The sequence below is a fragment of the Coregonus clupeaformis genome, unplaced genomic scaffold (genome assembly GCF_020615455.1).
Source record: "Coregonus clupeaformis isolate EN_2021a unplaced genomic scaffold, ASM2061545v1 scaf0087, whole genome shotgun sequence".
Lineage (NCBI taxonomy): Eukaryota > Metazoa > Chordata > Actinopteri > Salmoniformes > Salmonidae > Coregonus > Coregonus clupeaformis.
The window spans coordinates 359,694-379,935 of NW_025533542.1; the positions used below are offsets into that span (position 1 = coordinate 359,694).

Here is a 20,242-nt window from a genome sequence, read left to right on the forward strand (position 1 = left end):
TATGTAAACTTCTGACCCACTGGAATTGTGATACAGTGAATTATATGTGAAATAATCTGTCTGTAAACAATTGTTGGAAAAATTACTTGTGTCATGCACAAAGTAGATGTCCTAACTGACTTGCCAAAACTATAGTTTGTTAACAAGAACGTTTTAATGACTCCAACCTAAGTGTATGTAAACTTCCGACTTCAACTGTATATATTCTTCACAGTTCTTCACCATATTTGGCCATAGGGTGGCACACATCCAGAAGTCAATTTACTGACTGACAGGAAGCATAGAGGGTAATGTTATGTGAATGACAGGAAGCATAGAGGGTAATATTACTGAATGACAGGAAGCATAAAAGGTAATATTACTGAATGACAGGAAGCATAGAGGGTAATGTTATGTGAATGACAGGAAGCATAGAGGGTAATGTTACTGAATGACAGGAAGCATAGAGGGTAATGTTATGTGAATGACAGGAAGCATAGAGGGTAATATTACTGAATGACAGGAAGCATAGAGGGTAATGTTATGTGAATGACAGGAAGCATAGAGGGTAATGTTACTGAATGACAGGAAGCATAGAGGGTAATATTACTGAATGACAGGAAGCATAGAGGGTAATATTACTGAATGACAGGAAGCATAGAGGGTAATATTACTGAATGACAGGAAGCAGAGGGTAATGTTACTGAATGACAGGAAGCATAGAGGGTAATATTACTGAATGACAGGAAGCATAGAGGGTAATGTTACTGAATGACAGGAAGCATAGAGGGTAATGTTACTGAATGACAGGACGCATATAGGGTAATGTTACTGAATGACAGGAAGCATAGAGGGTAATGTTATGTGAATGACAGGAAGCAAAGAGGGTAATGTTATGTGAATGACAGGAAGCATAGAGGGTAATGTTATGTGAATGACAGGAAGCATAGAGGGTAATGTTAATGAATTTACATTTTAGTCATTTAGCAGATGCTCTTATCCAGAGCAACTTACAGTTAGTGAGTGCATACATTTTCATACTGGCCCCCCGTGGGAAACGAACCCACAACCCTGGCGTTGCAAGCGCCATGCTCTACCAACTGAGCTACATCCCCCCGAATGACAGGAAACATAGAATGTAATGTTATGTGAATGACAGGAAGCATAGAATGTAATGTTATGTGAATGACAGGAAGCATAGAATGTAATGTTATGTGAATGACAGGAAGCATAGAATGTAATGTTATGTGAATGACAGGAAGCATAGAATGTAATGTTATGTGAATGACAGGAAGCATAGAATGTAATGTTATGTGAATGACAGGAAGCATAGAATGTAATGTTATGTGAATGACAGGAAGCATAGAATGTAATGTTATGTGAATGACAGGAAGCATAGAATGTAATGTTATGTGAATGACAGGAAGCATAGAATGTAATGTTATGTGAATGACAGGAAGCATAGAATGTAATGTTATGTGAATGACAGGAAGCATTGAGGGTAATGTTATTATGTGAGCTCACTCAATAGAGATTTAGAGAGGCCGTATGCTGGTCTATGGCACCCCATATCTGTGTGTGTGTATGTGTTGTGTATAATCCCTCTACAGAGAGAGTGTGATCTGCACTGCAGCAGCGTAGCAACAGAACACTGGGGGAATGGAAGGCAGGCTGCTAGTTGCTAGGCAACAGTGTTCCATGTTCCATGCTACGTCTCTAGTTGTCCAGACCTACAGATGTGAAGAGATGCTTCACTGTTGTTATTGTAGAGGCTACACAGAACACACACACACACACACTTTCTACTATCACAGACTGCAGCCTTGAGATCAGTGGACGGAAGGGAAACCCTCCATTAGGAAGAGAGACTCCTTAGACTGTAGTCCAGGGACACCCCAGTCAATAGATCTCAATGCTGTGTGTTTACCCTACATACGTCTTTGTTTGTTTGTGTGTGTGTCCCTGTGTGTGTCCCTGTGTCCCTGTGTGTGTCCCTGTGTGTGTCCCTGTGTCCCTGTGTGTGTCCCTGTGTGTGTCCCTGTGTGTGTCCCTGTGTGTGTCCCTGTGTGTGTCCCTGTGTGTGTCCCTGTGTCCCTGTGTGTGTCCCTGTGTCCCTGTGTGTGTCCCTGTGTCCCTGTGTGTGTCCCTGTGTGTGTCCCTGTGTGTGTCCCTGTGTGTGTCCCTGTGTGTGTCCCTGTGTGTGTGTCCCTGTGTCCCTGTGTGTGTCCCTGTGTCCCTGTGTGTGTCCCTGTGTGTGTCCCTGTGTGTGTCCCTGTGTGTGTCCCTGTGTGTGTCCCTGTGTGTGTCCCTGTGTGTGTCCCTGTGTGTGTCCCTGTGTGTGTCCCTGTGTGTGTCCCTGTGTGTGTCTGTGTGTGTGTCTGTGTGTGTCCCTGTGTGTGTCCCTGTGTGTGTCTGTGTGTGTCCCTGTGTGTGTCCCTGTGTGTGTCCCTGTGTCCCTGTGTGTCCCTGTGTGTGTCCCTGTGTGTGTCCCTGTGTGTGTCCCTGTGTGTGTCCCTGTGTGTGTCTGTGTGTGTCCCTGTGTGTGTCTGTGTGTGTCCCTGTGTGTCCCTGTGTGTGTCCCTGTGTGTGTCCCTGTGTGTGTCCCTGTGTGTGTCCCTGTGTGTGTCCCTGTGTGTGTGTCTGTGTGTGTCCCTGTGTGTGTCCCTGTGTGTGTCCCTGTGTGTGTCCCTGTGTGTGTGTCCCTGTGTGTGTGTCCCTGTGTGTGTCCCTGTGTGTGTCCCTGTGTCCCTGTGTGTCCCTGTGTGTGTGTCTGTGTGTGTCTGTGTGTGTCCCTGTGTGTGTCTGTGTGTGTCCCTGTGTGTGTCTGTGTGTGTCCCTGTGTGTGTTACCTCCTCCTCTCCGGCCAGTGACAGACGCTGCACACTGCGGCTCTTCTTCATAGTGATTGGCTGATTGTTCTTTTTGGCCCCTCCCCCGGAGCGGACGGGACCAGAACCCAAGCAGCACAGCAGCTGGAGAGCCAGGACCAGAGGGGTCAGGGGTTACAGGTCAGGGGTTAGAGGTTAGGGGTCAGACCAGCCAGGGTCAGACCGGGCCACAACCACGGCTCACGCCCCCATCGGACTCAGCAGCCAATCACCACGCCCGACGCCTCAGTCCTCCTCAAGCTCCAATTGGCTGGAATCCTGGTTCCTCTAAAATCCCCAAATGTGTAATCCAGTGAGGTGGTGAGGTTAGTAATCCGCAATCCGATTGGTTGCTTGGAAACAGCGATGAACCCTCGCCATCCTCCGGATTTGTTCTGGAACCAGCAATCCTGTATCTGATTGGTTCGTTGGATTCGGGTTCCGTAGGTTCTGTGGGATGCGAAGCGCGACGCCTGCGTGTGATTGGTTCATCTGTGCAACGGAACACCAACATTTGTAGAATCCCAGCTCTGATTGGTTGAACGGTGCATCCCTGACATGACTGCCACTGTAACCCTGGTTTTGATTGGCCGGTGTATCAGACAACAGGTCAGTGTCCTGGAAGAAGAGGAACACAGTAGATAGAGAGCAGAGCATGACATTGGTAAAAACAGAAATATTTTTAAAAAATAGTTTGCATCCCAAATTATAACCTATATAGTGCACTACTTTTGACCAGGATGCTAGAGTACTCCTTCTGACCAGGACTCATACTAAACTACTGTTAACGCTACGGATCACAGGCGGTTGGTGGCACCTTCATTGGGGAGGACGGGCTTGTGGTAATGGCTAGAGCGGAATAAGTGGAACGGTATCAAATACCTCAGTCACATGGTTTCCATTCCAGCCATTATTATGAGCCGTCCTACCCTCAGCAGCCTCCACTGCTATGGATGCCCTACCTTCAGGCTATGGCCAAACCCTACACCCCAACCCGAGCACTCCGTTCTACCACCCCTGGTCTCTTGGCCCTCCCACGCCTACGGGACGGCAGCTCCCACTCAGCCCAGTCAAAGCTCTTCTGTGTCATGGCACCCCAATAGTGGAACAAGCTTCTCCCTAACATCAGGATAGCGGAGTCCCTGCCCATCTTCCAAAAACATCTGAAACCTTAACCTCTTCAAAGAGTATGTAACATAAGACATCTCAGTCTTCTCATCAGAAAACACACACACACACACACACACACACACACACACACACACACACACGCACACACACACACACACACACAGATGACAGACTGACACACACACACACAGATGACACAGAATCACGCAACCAGACACACAGACACACACCAAACACCTTGACACACAGACACAATGACATGAATCCAGAGAACGCAGGCAGGGACACGCCCACACCATCCTGAGGCAGCTAACTATACCCAATATAGCATCGCCATGTAGCTAGCAAGCCTCCACAATACAGCATCACCATGTAGCTAGCAAGCCTCCACAATACAGCATCACCCTGTAGCTAGCAAGCCTCCACAATACAGCATCACCATGTAGCTAGCTAGCCTCCACAATACAGCATCACCATGTAGCTAGCTAGCCTCCACAATACAGCATCACCATGTAGTTAGAGTGCCTCCACAATACAGCATCACCATGTAGCTAGCAAGCCTCCACAATACAGCATCACCATGTAGCCAGCTAGCCTCCACAATACAGCATCACCATGTAGCTAGCTAGCCTCCACAATACAGCATCACCATGTAGCTAGCTAGCCTCCACAATACAGCATCACCATGTAGTTAGCTAGCCTCCACAATACAGCATCACCATGTAGCTAGCTAGCCTCCACAATACAGCATCACCATGTAGCTAGCTAGCCTCCACAATACAGCATCACCATGTAGTTAGCTAGCCTCCACAATACAGCATCACCATGTAGCTAGCTAGCCTCCACAATACAGCATCACCATGTAGCTAGCTAGCCTCCACAATACAGCATCACCATGTAGCTAGCTAGCCTCCACAATACAGCATCACCATGTAGCTAGCTAGCCTCCACAATACAGCATCACCATGTAGCCTCCATCCATTCTGCTATTGTTATACCCACACCATAGACACACAACATAGACGGGGGGCCAGTATGAAAAATGTATGCACTCACTACCTATAAGTCGCTCTGGATAAGAGCGTCTGCTAAATGACTAACATGTCAAAATGTAATAGACACACATACACACACGACTGGCATGTTGATTACATGTGGTCTACCCTTTTAACGTCACATGTCATTCTACACACACATTGCTAACGACGTCTGTCACACACACAGACACTGCAGGGTTGTGGGAGAAAAAAAAACACTCACCTTGATCGGTTCAAGATCAATGGAGAGATGCGCTCAGCCTCCACTCTCTGTCTCTGTTTCCCTCCTTGTCTCTCTCTCCTTCTCCCTTGCTCTATATCTCTTTCTCTCCCGCTCTCTCTCTCTCGCGCTCTATATCTCTCCGTCTTCCTCTCTCTCTCCCCCCCCCCCTCTCTCTCTCTCTCTCTCCCTTGCTCTATATCTCTCCGTCTTCCTCTCTCTCTCTCTCTCTCTCTCTCTCTCTCTCTCTCTCTCTCTCTCTCTCTCTCTCTCTCTCTCTCTCTCTCTCTCCCTTGCTCTATATCTCTCTCCCTCTCTCTCTCTCTTTCTCTCTCTGCAGAGTACCAGTGTGTCACAGTGAAGAAAGAGAACGCCTGTCAGACTCATGAATAATACCCGCAGCTCCAGTAGCTCCCCTCCCCCTCATTTCCCCCCTTCTCTACCCCTCCCTCTTTCTAGTGGTCTCCCCCAACCCCCCAGCCTCCCTCCCTCCCCCCTACACAACACAGATCCCCCCCCACACTCCCCTGATAAGATGCATCCCACCCCTTCCCTATTCCTCCCAGATGTTCTTATAGTCATCCACCACACACACACACACACACACACACTTGAGCTCAATGCAGTACTGCCTAGTTGGATGGGGAGAGGAAAAGCTCAACCCAAACCAGCCCCTTGTCACACACACTCTCTCACACACACACACACACACACACACACTCACTCTCACACACTCAGTCTCACTCGCTCTCACACAGCTTAGTCTCTTTCTCTCTCATACATACAGAGTGGGCAGACATACTACACTGAACGAACAAAAATATATAAACGCAACATGCAACAATAATAAGGAAATCAGTCAATTGAAATAAATAAATTAGGCCCTAATCTAAACCAGAAAAACAGTCAGTATCTGGTGTGACCACCATTGGCCTCATGCAGCGCGACACATCTCCTTCGCATAGAGTTGATCAGGCTGTTGATTGTGGCCTGTGGAATGTTGTCTCACTCCCACTCCTCTGTGCGAAGTTGCTGGATATTGGCGGGAACATGCTGTCGTACATGTCGATCCAGAGCATCCCAAACATGCTCAATGGGTGACATGTCTGGTGAGTATGCAGGCCATGTAAGAACTGGGACATTTTCAGCTTCCAGCAATTGTGTACAGATCCTTGCGACATGGGGCCGTGCATAATCATGCTGAAACATGAGGTGATGGTGGCTGATGAATGGTAAGACAATGGGCCTCAGGATCTCGTCACGGGGGGTTGTGCATTCAAATTGCCATCGATAAAATAAAATGGTGTTCATTGTCCATAGCTTACGTCTGCCCATATCATAACCCCACCGCCACCATGGGGAACCCTGTTCACAACGTTGACATCAGAAAACCGCTCACCCACACGACGCCATTCATGCTGTCTGCCATCTGCCCGGTACAGTTGAAACTGGGATTCATCCGTGAAGAGCACAGTTCTCCAGTGTGCCAGTGGCCATCGAAGGTGAGCATTTGCCCGCTAAAGTTGGTTACGACGCCGAACTTCAGTCAGGTCAAGACCCTGATAAGGATGACGAGCACGCAGATGAGCTTCCCTGAGACGGTTTCTGACAAACCCACAGTAACATCAGCTGTCTGGGTAGCTGGTCTCAGACGATCCGGCAGGTGAAGAAGCCGGATGTGGTCCTGGGCTGGCGCGGTTACACATGGTCTGTGGTTGTGAGGCCGGTTGGAAGTACTGCCAAATTCTCTAAAACGACGTTGGAGGCGGCTCATGGTAGAGAAATTAACATTCCTGCAGTCAGCATGCCAATTGCACACTCCCTCAAAACTTGAGACAACTGTGGCATTGTGTTGTGACAAAACTGCACATTTTAGAGTGGCCTTTTATTGTCCCAGCACAAGGTGCACCTGTGTAATGATCATGCAGTTTAATCTGCTTCTTGATATGCCACACCTGTCAAGTGGATGGATTATCTTGGCAAAGGAGAAATGCTCACTAACAGGGATGTAAACAAATTTGTGCACAACATTTTAGAGAAAAAAGCTTTTTGTGCTTATGGAATTTTTTTGGGATCTTTTATTTCAGCTCATGAAACATGGGACCAACACTTTACATTTTGCATTTATATTTTTGTTCAGTATATATATATATATACACACACACACCTCCCTCCCCCTCACTCACTTCCTGAAAGGAACCCTCCATTCACATGACTGCTCAGAGGAATGAATGAATGAATGAACAGCTCCACCCAGCTCTCTTTGAGGAATGAATGAATGAACAGCTCCATTCAGCCCTCTTTGAGGAATGAATGAATAGTTCCACTCAGTTCTCTTTGAGGAGAATGAATGAATGAATGAATGAATGAACAGCTCCACTCAGCCCTCTTTGAGGATGAATGAATGAATAGCTCCACTCAGTTCTCTTTGAGGAATGAATGAATGAATGAATGAATGAACAGCTCCACTCAGCTATTTCTGACGTGGTGCTTTGTGCTTCCTGTATGGATGAGGCATGTCAACATCTGATCAGTGATATAGATCTGGGGTGTACTCACTAGGAACTCAACAGAACCAAACGGAACGAAACGGGGTAGGACCTACCGGAATTTGTCCAATAGAAACTCTCGTTTCCGTTGCAAAATGTTTTCCGTTAGGAGTAAACGTTTTGGACTAATAATTACACCCCTGCTCTCACTCTACTCCCACTGTATTCCCCCAGTAAGGTAACATGTGTAACAGGATTGGTTATGTTTCCATTTGACACTGCAGAAATATGTATTCTATATTTTATGCATTCTTATTGGTTGGTTGAATTTACATATCAATTAGGTGTTATGCCATTAGTCATGCTTGCGGATAGGGGGAGATCGCAAACGTAACTTCGTCCCAGTCTGGTATTGGCATGCAAGCGGTAGGTCACGTTCTGAAATACTGTATTCTATTGTCATATTTACAATGTGTATGAGTTCACTATATACATGTCCTGGTGTTTGTATATATATATATATATATATGTGTATATCGTATCTGAAGATTATGCCTTTGTTAAATGTTTTGGAGGAACAAAGAATGTTGTTTTATGATCTTAGTTCAAATGTAGCGTTTGGAGGGTGATGCCCCAGGGGAGACTGGTGATTGGCCAGAAGAGGGAGTCACCCCTCTTTTTGCATTGTTTATAAATAGGGGTTAAACGATGAGACGTCAGAACGGCCATGGCAATCGGGGAGCCGTTCTCCGGACACCGCGGGTCTGTACCTATGCTGTAAATCTCGTGATTTTAATAAAAGCTTTGAACACGATGCAGCATAGCGGACTCTTTGTTGACGGCAATAATTGCCACCATTCATCATATACGACATGTACCTGGTAGATATTGGGGGCATCCTGGTCTGTGCTTTTATATGTTATTGCTGTAAGCGCGAGTTAGCTAGCATGCTCTAATTGTAATGGTCACATTAGCTCCCTGCTAATAGTTATTTCCATGCCAACAGACGAATCACGAATCTACAGCCATCAACATACTGTTGTCCTGCGCTTCCTTGTGGCTATCATCAGAATTATTTATCTAAAAACAAAACGCAAGAGAATTACGAAGTACGATCGCGTCTGTTCCACTGGCTCTGAGACCAGTCTTCTGGACATCTGTTCCACTGGCTCTGAGACCAGTCTTCTGGTTATCACTGGATGGACATCTGTTACATAGGTACATTCCTACAGTATATTGTCCCTCACTATCTACAGAGTAGTTCAACTCTGTTCCTCTCCACTCTACAGTACCTGCTGGTTGCTTACCAGTCATTTCCTCTGAGGAAATTATTTCCTCAGATTTCCTCTAGAAAGTTACTCTCCCTTTTTTTTCTTATCAGTGGTAATTTCATGAGTGTGTTTACATTGTCAGGTTGTAATATTATCTATTGTCTTTACCATTGAAAGTATGCATGTTGTATTGGCCAGTACAACATGTTTTCACAATCTATTGGTCAGCCTCAAAACAACTGCTTACCAGTAATTGCCATTGCATAAATCATAAAGGGAACGGATGATGTTATCTTTTTACTGTATCAAAGTCTGGTTTCTGATTGGCTGATACACTGGGAGAGTGATGTCAACACATAGCAGGTATCTGGCATTATAAACCGGGTGGTTCGAGCCCTGAATGCTGATTGGCTGACAGCCGTGGTATAGCAGACCGTATACCATGGGTATGACAAAACATGTATTTTTACTGCTCTAATTATCTTGGTAACCAGTTTATAATAGTAATAAGGCACCTCGGGGGTTTGTGGTATATGGCCAATATACCACGTCTAAGGGCCTTATTGCTTTAGTATCCAATGGCATTGATGAAACAATACAAGGACCATTTAGAGGTTATATTTTCACCATGTTCATCGAGACAGACAGACAAAGAGACACAGACAGACAGACAAAGAGACAGACAGACAGACAGAGAGAGAGAGAGACAGACAGACAGACAGTCAAAGAGACAGACAGACAGCCAGCCAGCCAGAGACAGACAGACAGAAAAAAGAACAGGGAAAAAGAGAAATCAAAAGAGAACATACAAAGAGAAAAATATCACAAGAACAATTGTTTTTGCATGTCAACTTTACTAAGCAATAGACAACTGTAATAAGGAAAGGGGCGGAGTCAACTGACAGACCACACCCGGTCTGTCCCAGCTGCAGCGAGGAGCTGTGATCAGGATTGCGCCGGTTTGAACTGGTTTCATCTGGTTTAAAGTGGTTTGACCCATGCTGAGAGACAAAGAGAGGCCTGACAGAGCGAGAGAGTTTGGTTCAAAGGGGATGGAGGTAGGATTAGGTGGAGGGTTTAAAACCAGGGTTGAGCAGTTCTGAATGGGTTTCTGTTGGGTAGCAGTTCTATGTTCTAGGTAACAGTTCAGAAGACTGGTCTGAGTTCTAGGTGACTAGAAAGGGTGGAACTACATCTATAATACAAAACCAAAACCAAAAATGATCAATAACAAAATCAAAACAGATGATGTGCTATTAAACCAGAAGTGAGGTGGGGGGGGGTAAATATAAAGATGGGACTATGGGTAGAAGAGACAGCAGGGTGACGTTTGGATGAAGTTTAGCATTTCCCCCCAAATGGTTAACGTCAGGATTGTGGGAGGGGAAGCTGATACCTAGGGGAAACTTCACCCCAGGCACATATTCAAAAAGCGTCTCAGAATAGGAGTGATGATCTAGGATGAGGTCCCCTTGTACATATGATTTTGTTCATGATGATTAGAAGAAAGCAAAACAGATCCAAGATCAGCAGTCCCACTCTGAGACGCTTTGTAAATACTGGCCCGGAGCAGGTTTTCAATGGGTCAGGCTAATGCTAGCGATACTAGTCCATTTAACGCTAGGGAAGTTAGCATCTTCACAGTATGTTTTCAATAGGACAAGCTAATGCTAGTAAAGGGAGTAGCTAGGTCTGAAAAGGTCAAAAGTCTAAGGGAAGGGTAAGTTCAATTTATGACAGTCATTTCTCCTCCTTCTCTGGCTCTTCCTCATCTTCTTTGTCCTCCTTTTCCTCTTCCTCATTCTCTGCATCTTCGTTGTCGGTATTGGCGTTGGGAACCCAGAGTCCCGAGTCAATGCACCTCTTCATGTGGACCTTTGCCTCCTGAGAAACCACAACACACACACACACACACACAGGTCAGAGAGAGTGAGGAAAAAGAGAGGGAGCGAGAGAGGTGGAGAGAGAGAATGTTAGGAGAGAGAAAGATAACATTAGGAGAGAGAAAGAGAGGGGGAGAGAGAGAACATTAGGAGAGAGAAAGGAGGAGAGAAAGGAGAGAAAGTGAGGAGGAGAGAAAGAGAGAGACAGGAGACACTCACCATGGGGTCCATCTTGCTGATAGCTTCCTGCAGCATTGAGATGTCTTTATCATCAAAACACTTCTTCATTTCCTGTGAAACAGGATGTGACATCACATGTCAGAGGTCAAAAAAGGAGACTGGGGTTGGCGACCACTTCCTCTGAATATGTGGCCATAGGTTGCTGACTGTGTCTCTCCCTCTCTCTGTGTGTGTCTCTCTGTGTGTGTGTCTCTCTCTCTCTCTCTCTCTGTGTGTGTGTGTGTGTGTGTGTTACCTCTGGCAGAGTCTGGTAGACTTCCACAGGGTCCAGTCCACCAGGTCCTAGTCGGTTCTGTCTCTCCTCCTCCTCATACTCCTCCATAGCCTTTAACAAATCATTTCATATTCATGTATTTATTTAGAACCTCACCAATGCCTCGTATTTTACAAAACATATATATATTTTAGTATTCTGTTCATCAGTCTACAGTTATGATACAGTCCCAGAAAAATGTGAACGTCTGAATGTTTTTGGAGTAAAATATCCCTTTGAACTTCTCCCACTACCATAAAAATACTTTTAAAACAGCTGAAGCAAGAAACAATTTTTCTTGAGGGAAAATGACCTTTTGTATCCTGATCTTAGCTCTGCCTCGAACTCTCTCCTTAAATGACTCCAGCTCATCAGTAAAGGCCTCCTGGTAGGGCTGGTCCGCTGTCTGACAGAGAGAGAGAGAGAGAGATAGATTGGTGTGACATACAGGTACACCTGTACACAGTACATACACCTGTACACAATACATACACCTGTACACAGTACATACACCTGTACACAGTACATACACCTGTACACAGTACATACACCTGTACACAGTACATACAGTGCTGCTTGAAAGTATGTGAACCCTACAGGGCTGGTCATTATTTTGCTATAAAATATTAAAATAAAACATATAAAATCCTTATCTAAACCCCAATTCGTAATGAAGACATTCCACGTAAATGACAGAAAACAAAAAAAATATTATATATATTTTCATTTTTTATTTAACAGAAACTAAGATTTGATGTGTGCAAAAATATGTGACCCCCTTTCAGTCAATAGCTTGTGGCACCTCCATTAGCAGCGATGACTTGGACTAAACGTTTCCTATAGCCAGCAATCAGTCTCTGACATCTGTTTTGAGGGATTTTTGCCAACTACTCCTTACAGAACTCAGCCAATTGAGTGAGGTTTGAGGGGTGTCTGGCATGAATGCCCGCTTCAAATCAAATCACATTTTATTTGTCACATACACATGTTTTGCAGATGTTATTGCGGGTGTAGCGAAATGCTTGTGCTTCTAGCTCCGACAGTGCAGTAATATCTAACAAGTAATATCTAACAATTTCACAACATATACCCAAACCACACAAATCTAGTAAGGAATGGAATTTAAGAATATATACATATATGGACAAGCAATAACAGAGTGGCAATGACAGAGCTTCAGGTCACAGCATCTCGATTAGATTTAGGTCAGGACTTTGACTTGGCCAATCCAAAAACACAAATCTTCTTTCTCCTGAGCCATTCTTTGGTAGATTTGCTTGAATGCTTTGGGTCGTTGTCTTGTTGGAAGACCCATTTTTCAGCTGATGGCCTGATGTTCTGTTCAAGAATCTCCTGGTATACCTCAGAATTCATGGTTCCTTTAATGATGTGGAGTCGTCCAGGTCCAGAGGAGGAAAAGCAGCCCCCAGATCTTCATATTCCCACCACCATGCTTGACTGTTGGGATAAGGTTATTTTGGTGGTAGGCAGTGTTGGGTTTTTTGCCAAACATAGCGGTGTTCCTTGTGACCAAAAAGGTCAATTTTGAACTCCTCGGTCCAGAGAATGGACTTCCAGAAACCTTCAGGTTTGTCCAGGTGGTCTCTGGAAAAGTTAAGACGGCCAGTTTGGTTCTTTTTTGACAGCGGAGGCTTCTTCCTAGCAACCCTTCCATTATGACAGCAGAGGCTTCTTCCTAGCAACCCTTCCATTATGACAGCAGAGGCTTCTTCCTAGCAACCCTTCGATTATGACAGCAGAGGCTTCTTCCTAGCAACCCTTCCATTATGACAGCAGAGGCTTCTTCCTAGCAACCCTTCCATTATGACAGCAGAGGCTTCTTCCTAGCAACCCTTCCATGAATGGCATTTTGAATCAGTGTTCTTCTTATTGTTGAAGCATGCACAGTTACCTGAGATGCAGCAAGGGAGGTCTGCAAATCTCTAGATGTTATATTTGGGTTGGCTTTTACCTGATTTATTATTGTTCTTGTGGCTCTTGGGGATATTTTGGAAGGGCGTCCACTTCTAGGCCTAGTTGCTGTCATGTTAACTGCTCTCCATTTGTAAATGATTTGCCTCACAGTGGACTGATGGAGGTCAAATCTTTTTTAGATGATTTTATAGCCTTCCCCAGACTGAAGCGCTCTCACTACCCTCGTCCTGATGTCCTCTGAGATCTCCTTTCCTCTCGGCATGGTGCGCTTTGCATTCACCTGGATGAGTAACACCAAACTGACCAGGTTTCTTATCTCAATTTTTTATCAGAGTCCCGCCCAAACTCTTTCCTACCGATCTCTCCTTTGATTGGTTCATTTGGTAGCTAATTATTTACCCACCTGATTCTACTTACCTACTTGATTTAACCAATGCAACTTGGGGTTCACTTATTTTTGCACCTGCACTAATTTCTTTTTAAATGTTGTTTTTCTACTACACGCATGATTTCCTCTACACCAACATATGGTATTGGTAAATATAAACCTGTTATGTCAGATCCAAAAGACTGGTTCTGATTAAATGAAGATTTCATGGTAAAATATAAAAAATCTGCAATTGCACAAAGGGTTCACATACTTCCAAGCAGGACTGTATATGGACACACACGTGAAGTTAAACAACTCAAAGTTATACATCAACTCATAAAGCCGGGATTCAATCAAAAGGGGCATCAACTCATAAAGCCGGGATCCAATCAAAAGGGGCATCAACTCATAAAGCCGGGATTCAATCAAAAGGGGCATCAACTCATAAAGCCGGGATTCAATCAAAAGGGGCTTCAACTCATAAAGCCGGGATTCAATCAAAAGGGGCATCAACTCATAAAGCCGGGATTCAATCAAAAGGGGCTTCAACTCATAAAGCCGGGATCCAATCAAAAGGGGCATCAACTCATAAAGCCGGGATCCAATCAAAAGGGGCATCAACTCATAAAGCCGGGATTCAATCAAAAGGGGCATCAACTCATAAAGCCGGGATTCAATCAAAAGGGGCATCAACTCATAAAGCCGGGATCCAATCAAAAGGGGCATCAACTCATAAAGCCGGGATCCAAACAAAAGGGGCATCAACTCATAAAGCCGGGATTCAATCAAAAGGGGCATCAACTCATAAAGCCGGGATCCAATCAAAAGGGGCATCAACTCATAAAGCCGGGATTCAATCAAAAGGGGCATCAACTCATAAAGCCGGGATTCAATCAAAAGGGGCATCAACTCATAAAGCCGGGATTCAATCAAAAGGGGCATCAACTCATAAAGCCGGGATTCAATCAAAAGGGGCATCAACTCATAAAGCCGGGATTCAATCAAAAGGGGCATCAACTCATAAAGCCGGGATTCAATCAAAAGGGGCATCAACTCATAAAGCCGGGATTCAATCAAAAGGGGCATCAACTCATAAAGCCGGGATTCAATCAAAAGGGGCATCAACTCATAAAGCCGGGATTCAATCAAAAGGGGCATCAACTCATAAAGCCCGGGATTCAATCAAAAGGGGCATCAACTCATAAAGCCGGGATTCAATCAAAAGGGGCATCAACTCATAAAGCCGGGATTCAATCAAAAGGGGCATCAACTCATAAAGCCGGGATTCAATCAAAAGGGGCATCAACTCATAAAGCCGGGATTCAATCAAAAGGGGCATCAACTCATAAAGCCGGGATTCAATCAAAAGGGGCTTCAACTCATAAAGCCGGGATTCAATCAAAAGGGGCATCAACTCATAAAGCCGGGATTCAATCAAAAGGGGCTTCAACTCATAAAGCCGGGATTCAATCAAAAGGGGCATCAACTCATAAAGCCGGGATTCAATCAAAAGGGGCATCAACTCATAAAGCCGGGATTCAATCAAAAGGGGCTTTATCAACAAGAGAACAGCGCTTTGCATTTAAAAGGTCATTTCCACTTGAGCCGATATCTGCAGCGTTTTTGTTTCTGTATTCAACAAGGCGCCTCTGATTGAATCCCGGCCTTAAAATGAATAAAGGCAACACGCCTACCTTGATCTTTTGGAAGAACTGTCTGAAGCATCCTCGAGGGTCGATCTTCAGACTCTTAGCCAGCTCCAAGATAAACTGCATCACTATGGTCTGGTGAGCTACCTGATCCATCAAACCATGTTTCTACACACACACACACACACCACACACACACACACACACACACCACACACACACACACACACACACAGGTTAACATACACAAAGATACAGACACACAAACACATACAGTGTCTTGCAAAAGTATTCATCCCCCTTGGCCTTTTTCCTATTTTGTTGCATTACAACCTGTAATTTAAATTGATTTTTATTTGGATTTTATGTAATGGACATACACAAAATAGTCCAAATTGGTGAAGTGAAATGAAAAAAAATAACTTGCTTCAAAAAAATTCTAAAAAATAAATAACGGAAACGTTGTGCGTGCATATGTATTCACCCCCTTTGCTATGAAGCCCCTAAATAAGATCTGGTGCAACCAATTACCTTCAGAAGTCACATAATTAGTTAAATGAAGTCCACCTGTGTGCAATCTAAGTGTCACATGATCTCAGTATATATACACACCTGTTCTGAAAGGCCCCAGAGTCTGCAACACCACTAAGCAAGGGGCACTACTAAGCAAGGGGTACCACCAAGCAAGCGGCACCATGAAGACAGGTCAGGGACAAAGTTGTGGAGAAGTACAGATCAGGGTTGGGTTATAAAAAACATATCAGATACTTTGAACATCCCACGGAGCACCATTAAATCCATTATAAAAAAATTGAAAGAATATGGCACCACAATCTGCCAAGACTCACGGACCAGGCAAGGAGTGCACTAATCAGTGAGGCAACAAAGAGACCAAAGATAACCCTGAAGGAGCTGCAAAGCTCCACAGTGGAGATTTGAGCATCTGTCCATAGGACCACTTTAAGCCGTACACTTCACAGAGCTGGGCTTTACGGAAGAGTGGCCAGAAAAAAGCCATTGCTTAAAGAAAAAAATAAGCAAACATATTTGGCGAAAGCTATGTGGGCGACTCCCCAAACATATGGAAGAAGGTACTCTGGTCAGATGAGACTAAAATTGAGCCTTTTGGCCATCAAGGAAAACGCTATGTCTGGCGCAAAACCAACACCTCTCATTACCCCGAGAACACCATCCCCACAGTGAAGCATGGTGGTGGCAGTATCATGCTGTGGGGATGTTTTTCATCTGCAGGGACTGGGAAACTGGTCAGAATTGAAGGAATGATGGATGCCGCTAAATACATGGAAGTTCTTGAGGGAAACCTGTTTCAGTCTTCCAGAGATCTGAGACTGGGACGGAGGTTCACCTTCCAGCAGGACAATGACCCTAAGCATACTGCTAAAGCAACACTCGAGTGGTTTAAGGGGAAACATTGAAATGTCTTGGAATGACCTAGTCAAAGCCCAGACCTCAATCCAATTGAGAATCTGTGGTATGACTTAAAGATTGCTGTACACCAGCGGAACCCATCCAACTTGAAGGAGCTGGAGCAGTTTTGCCTTGAAAAATGGGCAAAAATCCCAGTGGCTAGATGTGCCAAGCTTATAGAGACATACCCCAAGAGACTTGCAGCTGTAATTGCTGCAAAAGGTGGCTCTACAAAGTATTGACTTGGGGGGGGGGTGAATAGTTATGCACGCTCAAGTTAGTTTTTTTTGTCTTATTTCTTGTTTGTTTCACAAAAAATATATTTTGCATCTTAAAAGTGGTAGGCATGTTGTGTAAATCAAATTATACAAACCCTCCAAAAATCAATTTTAATTCCAGGTTGTATGGCAACAAAATAGGAAAAATGCCATGGGGGGTGAATACTTTCACATGCCACCGGTTAACATACACAAAGACACACACACACACACACAGGTTAACATACACAAAGACACACACACAGAAAGATGTAAACACACCCCCCCTCACCTCCTCCACCTCCAGGTCTATACACATGATGACCAGGTAGTTAGCCGTCTCTTCACACACCAGGTAAGGGTGGTCAGACAGGTACTTCTGACTGTCCTCCCAACGCCGCAGCATCCCTACAGATAGACATTAAATAGTTTAGTTGTGTGTTGAAACAGACAGAGGGAGAAAAGTCTAGAGATACAGACATTAAATAGTTTAGTTGTGTGTTGAAACAGACAGAGGGAGAAAAGTCTAGAGATACAGACATTAAATAGTTTAGTTGTGTGTTGAAACAGACAGAGGGAGAAAAGTCTAGAGATACAGACATTAAATAGTTTAGTTGTGTGTTGAAACAGACAGAAGGAGTAGAGAGATACAGACATTAAATAGTTTAGTTGTGTGGCGTTGTAACAGACAGAGGGAGAAGAGTGTAGAGATAGACAGCGAATCTGAAACTCACCAAAGTGTTTGATCTGTTTCTCGTGTTTCTCCACAAAGGTCTGGTGTTTCTCTTCCTTCTGTTCCTCCGTCTCTTCTGTCGGTTCCGGCTTGATGTTCAACACACTCTGGGGGAAGAAGGGATGGGGGGAAGAAGGGATGGGGGGAAGAAGGGATGGGGGGGGAGGAGGGAGGAGGAGGGGAGAGAAAGATCTTTTCAGTAGACAGTAGGCTAATAGAGGGATAACATGTGACATCAATAGTAGTGATGATAGCCCACATCTTCATGATTTATCCTTCTACAAAGTAATGTCTTGTCTTCCTATCTCACCTGGCTGAAGCCCTCTTTGTTGAGGGTGTGGTGCATCTCAAATCAAATGTTATTGGTTTACATACACATATTTAGCAGATGTTGTTGCGGGTGTAGCGAAATGCTACACACAAAATATCTCACCTTGCTGAATCCCTCTTTGCTGAGCGTGTCAACGTTCCAAGGCATCTTTTTCTCCTCTCTCCGATGTTCCTCCATCTTCTTCTCCCACAAGCGTTGATCCTTTTTGTATTTCTTCTCCTCTGTCTGGGCCTTGCTCAGCTCTGTCTTCCTCTCCTCCTCCGCTCCTTCCTTCTGTCCTCCCTCCTCTAACTCCTTCACTCTGTACTGCACCTCCTCCAGACGTCTCTTACACTCCGCCATGTTCCTCTCCAGCTCCTCTCCTTTCTCCTCGAAGGCCACCTGTTTCTCCACACGCGCCTAGGAGGGAGAGATGGAGGTGCAGTGGAAGATTAGAGTAGTGGAGAGAGAGTGGAGGAGAGATGAAAGATGGGAGGGACATGGAAGGGTGGAGGAGGGAGGAGAGGAAGGTGGAGGGAGGTGCAGTGGAAGATTAGAGTAATGGAGAGAGGGTGGAGGAGAGATGAAAGATGGGAGGGACATGGAAGGGTGGAGGAGGGAGGAGAGGAAGGTGGAGGGAGGTGCAGTGGAAGATTAGAGTAATGGAGAGAGGGTGGATGAGATGAAAGATGGGAGGGACATGGAAGGGTGGAGGAGGGAGGAGAGGAGGGTGGAGGGGTGAGAGGAGGGTGGAGGGGTGGGAGGAGATAGTAACATTGTTGTTGTTTAACAGTTAGCCTATTAGCTAGCTAACCAAACGTCTTAGAGGAACAGGACTAATGAAGATAACTTAATGTAGGTAGGCCGTGACTGGCCTCACACTCCAGTACAATAGTTGGCGGTGTATGCAACTTAAAAATTGGATGCAATCCGCCAACTCAATCCCAAAGAAAAAGAAGCTAAACAAACGTTCTGTCCAAGGCAAGATATTGCACCTAGCACAATTCTGCTGGATTAATTTATGATGTAGCTAGCCAAGGTTAAGGTGCATCACGGGCTGTGTGGAGAAACTCTTATTGGGCAATATAGACAGGGAGAGACAGAGAGAGAGAGCGCTAGAGCTGTGGGCAAACGTTTACTGCGCAAGAGAGACGGGAAGAGAGAGAGAGACAGACAGAGACCGACACAGAGAGAGAGAGAGCGCTAGAGCTGTGGACAAACTCTTATTGAGCAACTAGGCTACTACTGTAAAGCCCAAATCTTGAAAGTCTTGCCTAGCTAACGCCCTGGACCAGAGCTAAGCCTAGCTAGTTAGCACTTTAGCCAGTTGGATTAACGTTAGTCACTTTAGCTGACCAGCTAACTAGATTAGCCGGCTGTCGTGATTTCTATGGCTATGACACTTGGCTAAGAAGATAGCTAGCTAGTGTTTGCTGACATAACTAGTTAGCTACTGTCGCTAGCTGACTAGCTAGTAATATAGCTACATATGTATTATTATTTTAGTGAAGACATATCGCCTGTTGTCATAGCTACCTGATGCCTCCATCGGAAAAGGCTCGGGGTGTCGATATTGGGGTGAGTCTCATCCTCATCATCCGATACTTCGATGTGGTCCCACACACTGTAATCAATAGTCCTAGTCGTCATCTTCTAGCCCTCTCTCCTCCTTCTCTTTCCGTGGGAAGTCCACGCAACAACAACACACTAAATGGAAGGAAAATATACACTTTGGTCCTGTTGAAAGAGAGAAAATGCGAGCTAAACTTTCTCCGACGCCCTCGACTCGACGGTTCAGCTCAGAAGTATTTTCTGGAAAGCTCTGTTGCGTCCGATCTGCGAGGGAGTGTGACGTAGCAATCATGCGACGGAGATGGCTTTGGAGTCTTCGAGAAGCAGAGGTTTCTGAGCTAATAATTCACTGTAAAAGTAAACCTTGACATTTGTAGACTTAGCTCATTTTAATCTCTGTGGAATGTTTCTTTATTCTAGAGACAAAAACGTTAAGGTACATTATGTTTATAATCACAAATGTAATCTATAGCTTCAGGCACAAGAGAGCGCACAAGTAGCAAAAAGCAAATTTTGTTGTTGAAATTACATCAAGTTACACATGAGTACTTCCAAATGGTTCTTTATAGGAAAATACACTGCTCAAAAAAATAAAGGGAACACTTAAACAACACAATG

The 20,242-nt window shown here is 44.9% G+C and overlaps 2 protein-coding genes across 2 annotated transcripts in view; both read right to left on the reverse strand.

Moving 5' to 3' along the window:
* Positions 1-5,343, reverse strand: part of LOC121557801 (cAMP-specific 3',5'-cyclic phosphodiesterase 4C) — a gene marked incomplete at its 3' end in the record, with an annotated part of 32,326 nt that extends 26,983 nt beyond the window's left edge. Inside the window, exons 1-2 of the mRNA XM_041871260.1 lie at positions 5,238-5,343; positions 2,829-3,464 (exon numbers count right to left, since the gene is read on the reverse strand). Coding sequence (XP_041727194.1) covers positions 2,829-2,879 — 51 coding nt within the window. The remainder of the gene's footprint in view (positions 1-2,828; positions 3,465-5,237) is intronic.
* A 4,485-nt stretch (positions 5,344-9,828) lies between these two features.
* On the reverse strand, positions 9,829-19,908 carry LOC121557795 (hsp90 co-chaperone Cdc37). The gene is made up of 9 exons (XM_041871256.2): positions 19,589-19,908; positions 18,176-18,472; positions 17,744-17,849; positions 17,302-17,417; positions 15,370-15,492; positions 11,684-11,776; positions 11,353-11,442; positions 11,097-11,168; positions 9,829-10,878 (listed from the first exon to the last, which is right to left on the reverse strand). Exons 1-9 carry the CDS (start codon positions 19,700-19,702, stop codon positions 10,735-10,737), a joined length of 1,155 nt encoding a protein of 384 aa, XP_041727190.1. The 5' UTR covers positions 19,703-19,908; the 3' UTR covers positions 9,829-10,734.
* Between the last annotated feature and the right edge of the window lie 334 nt (positions 19,909-20,242).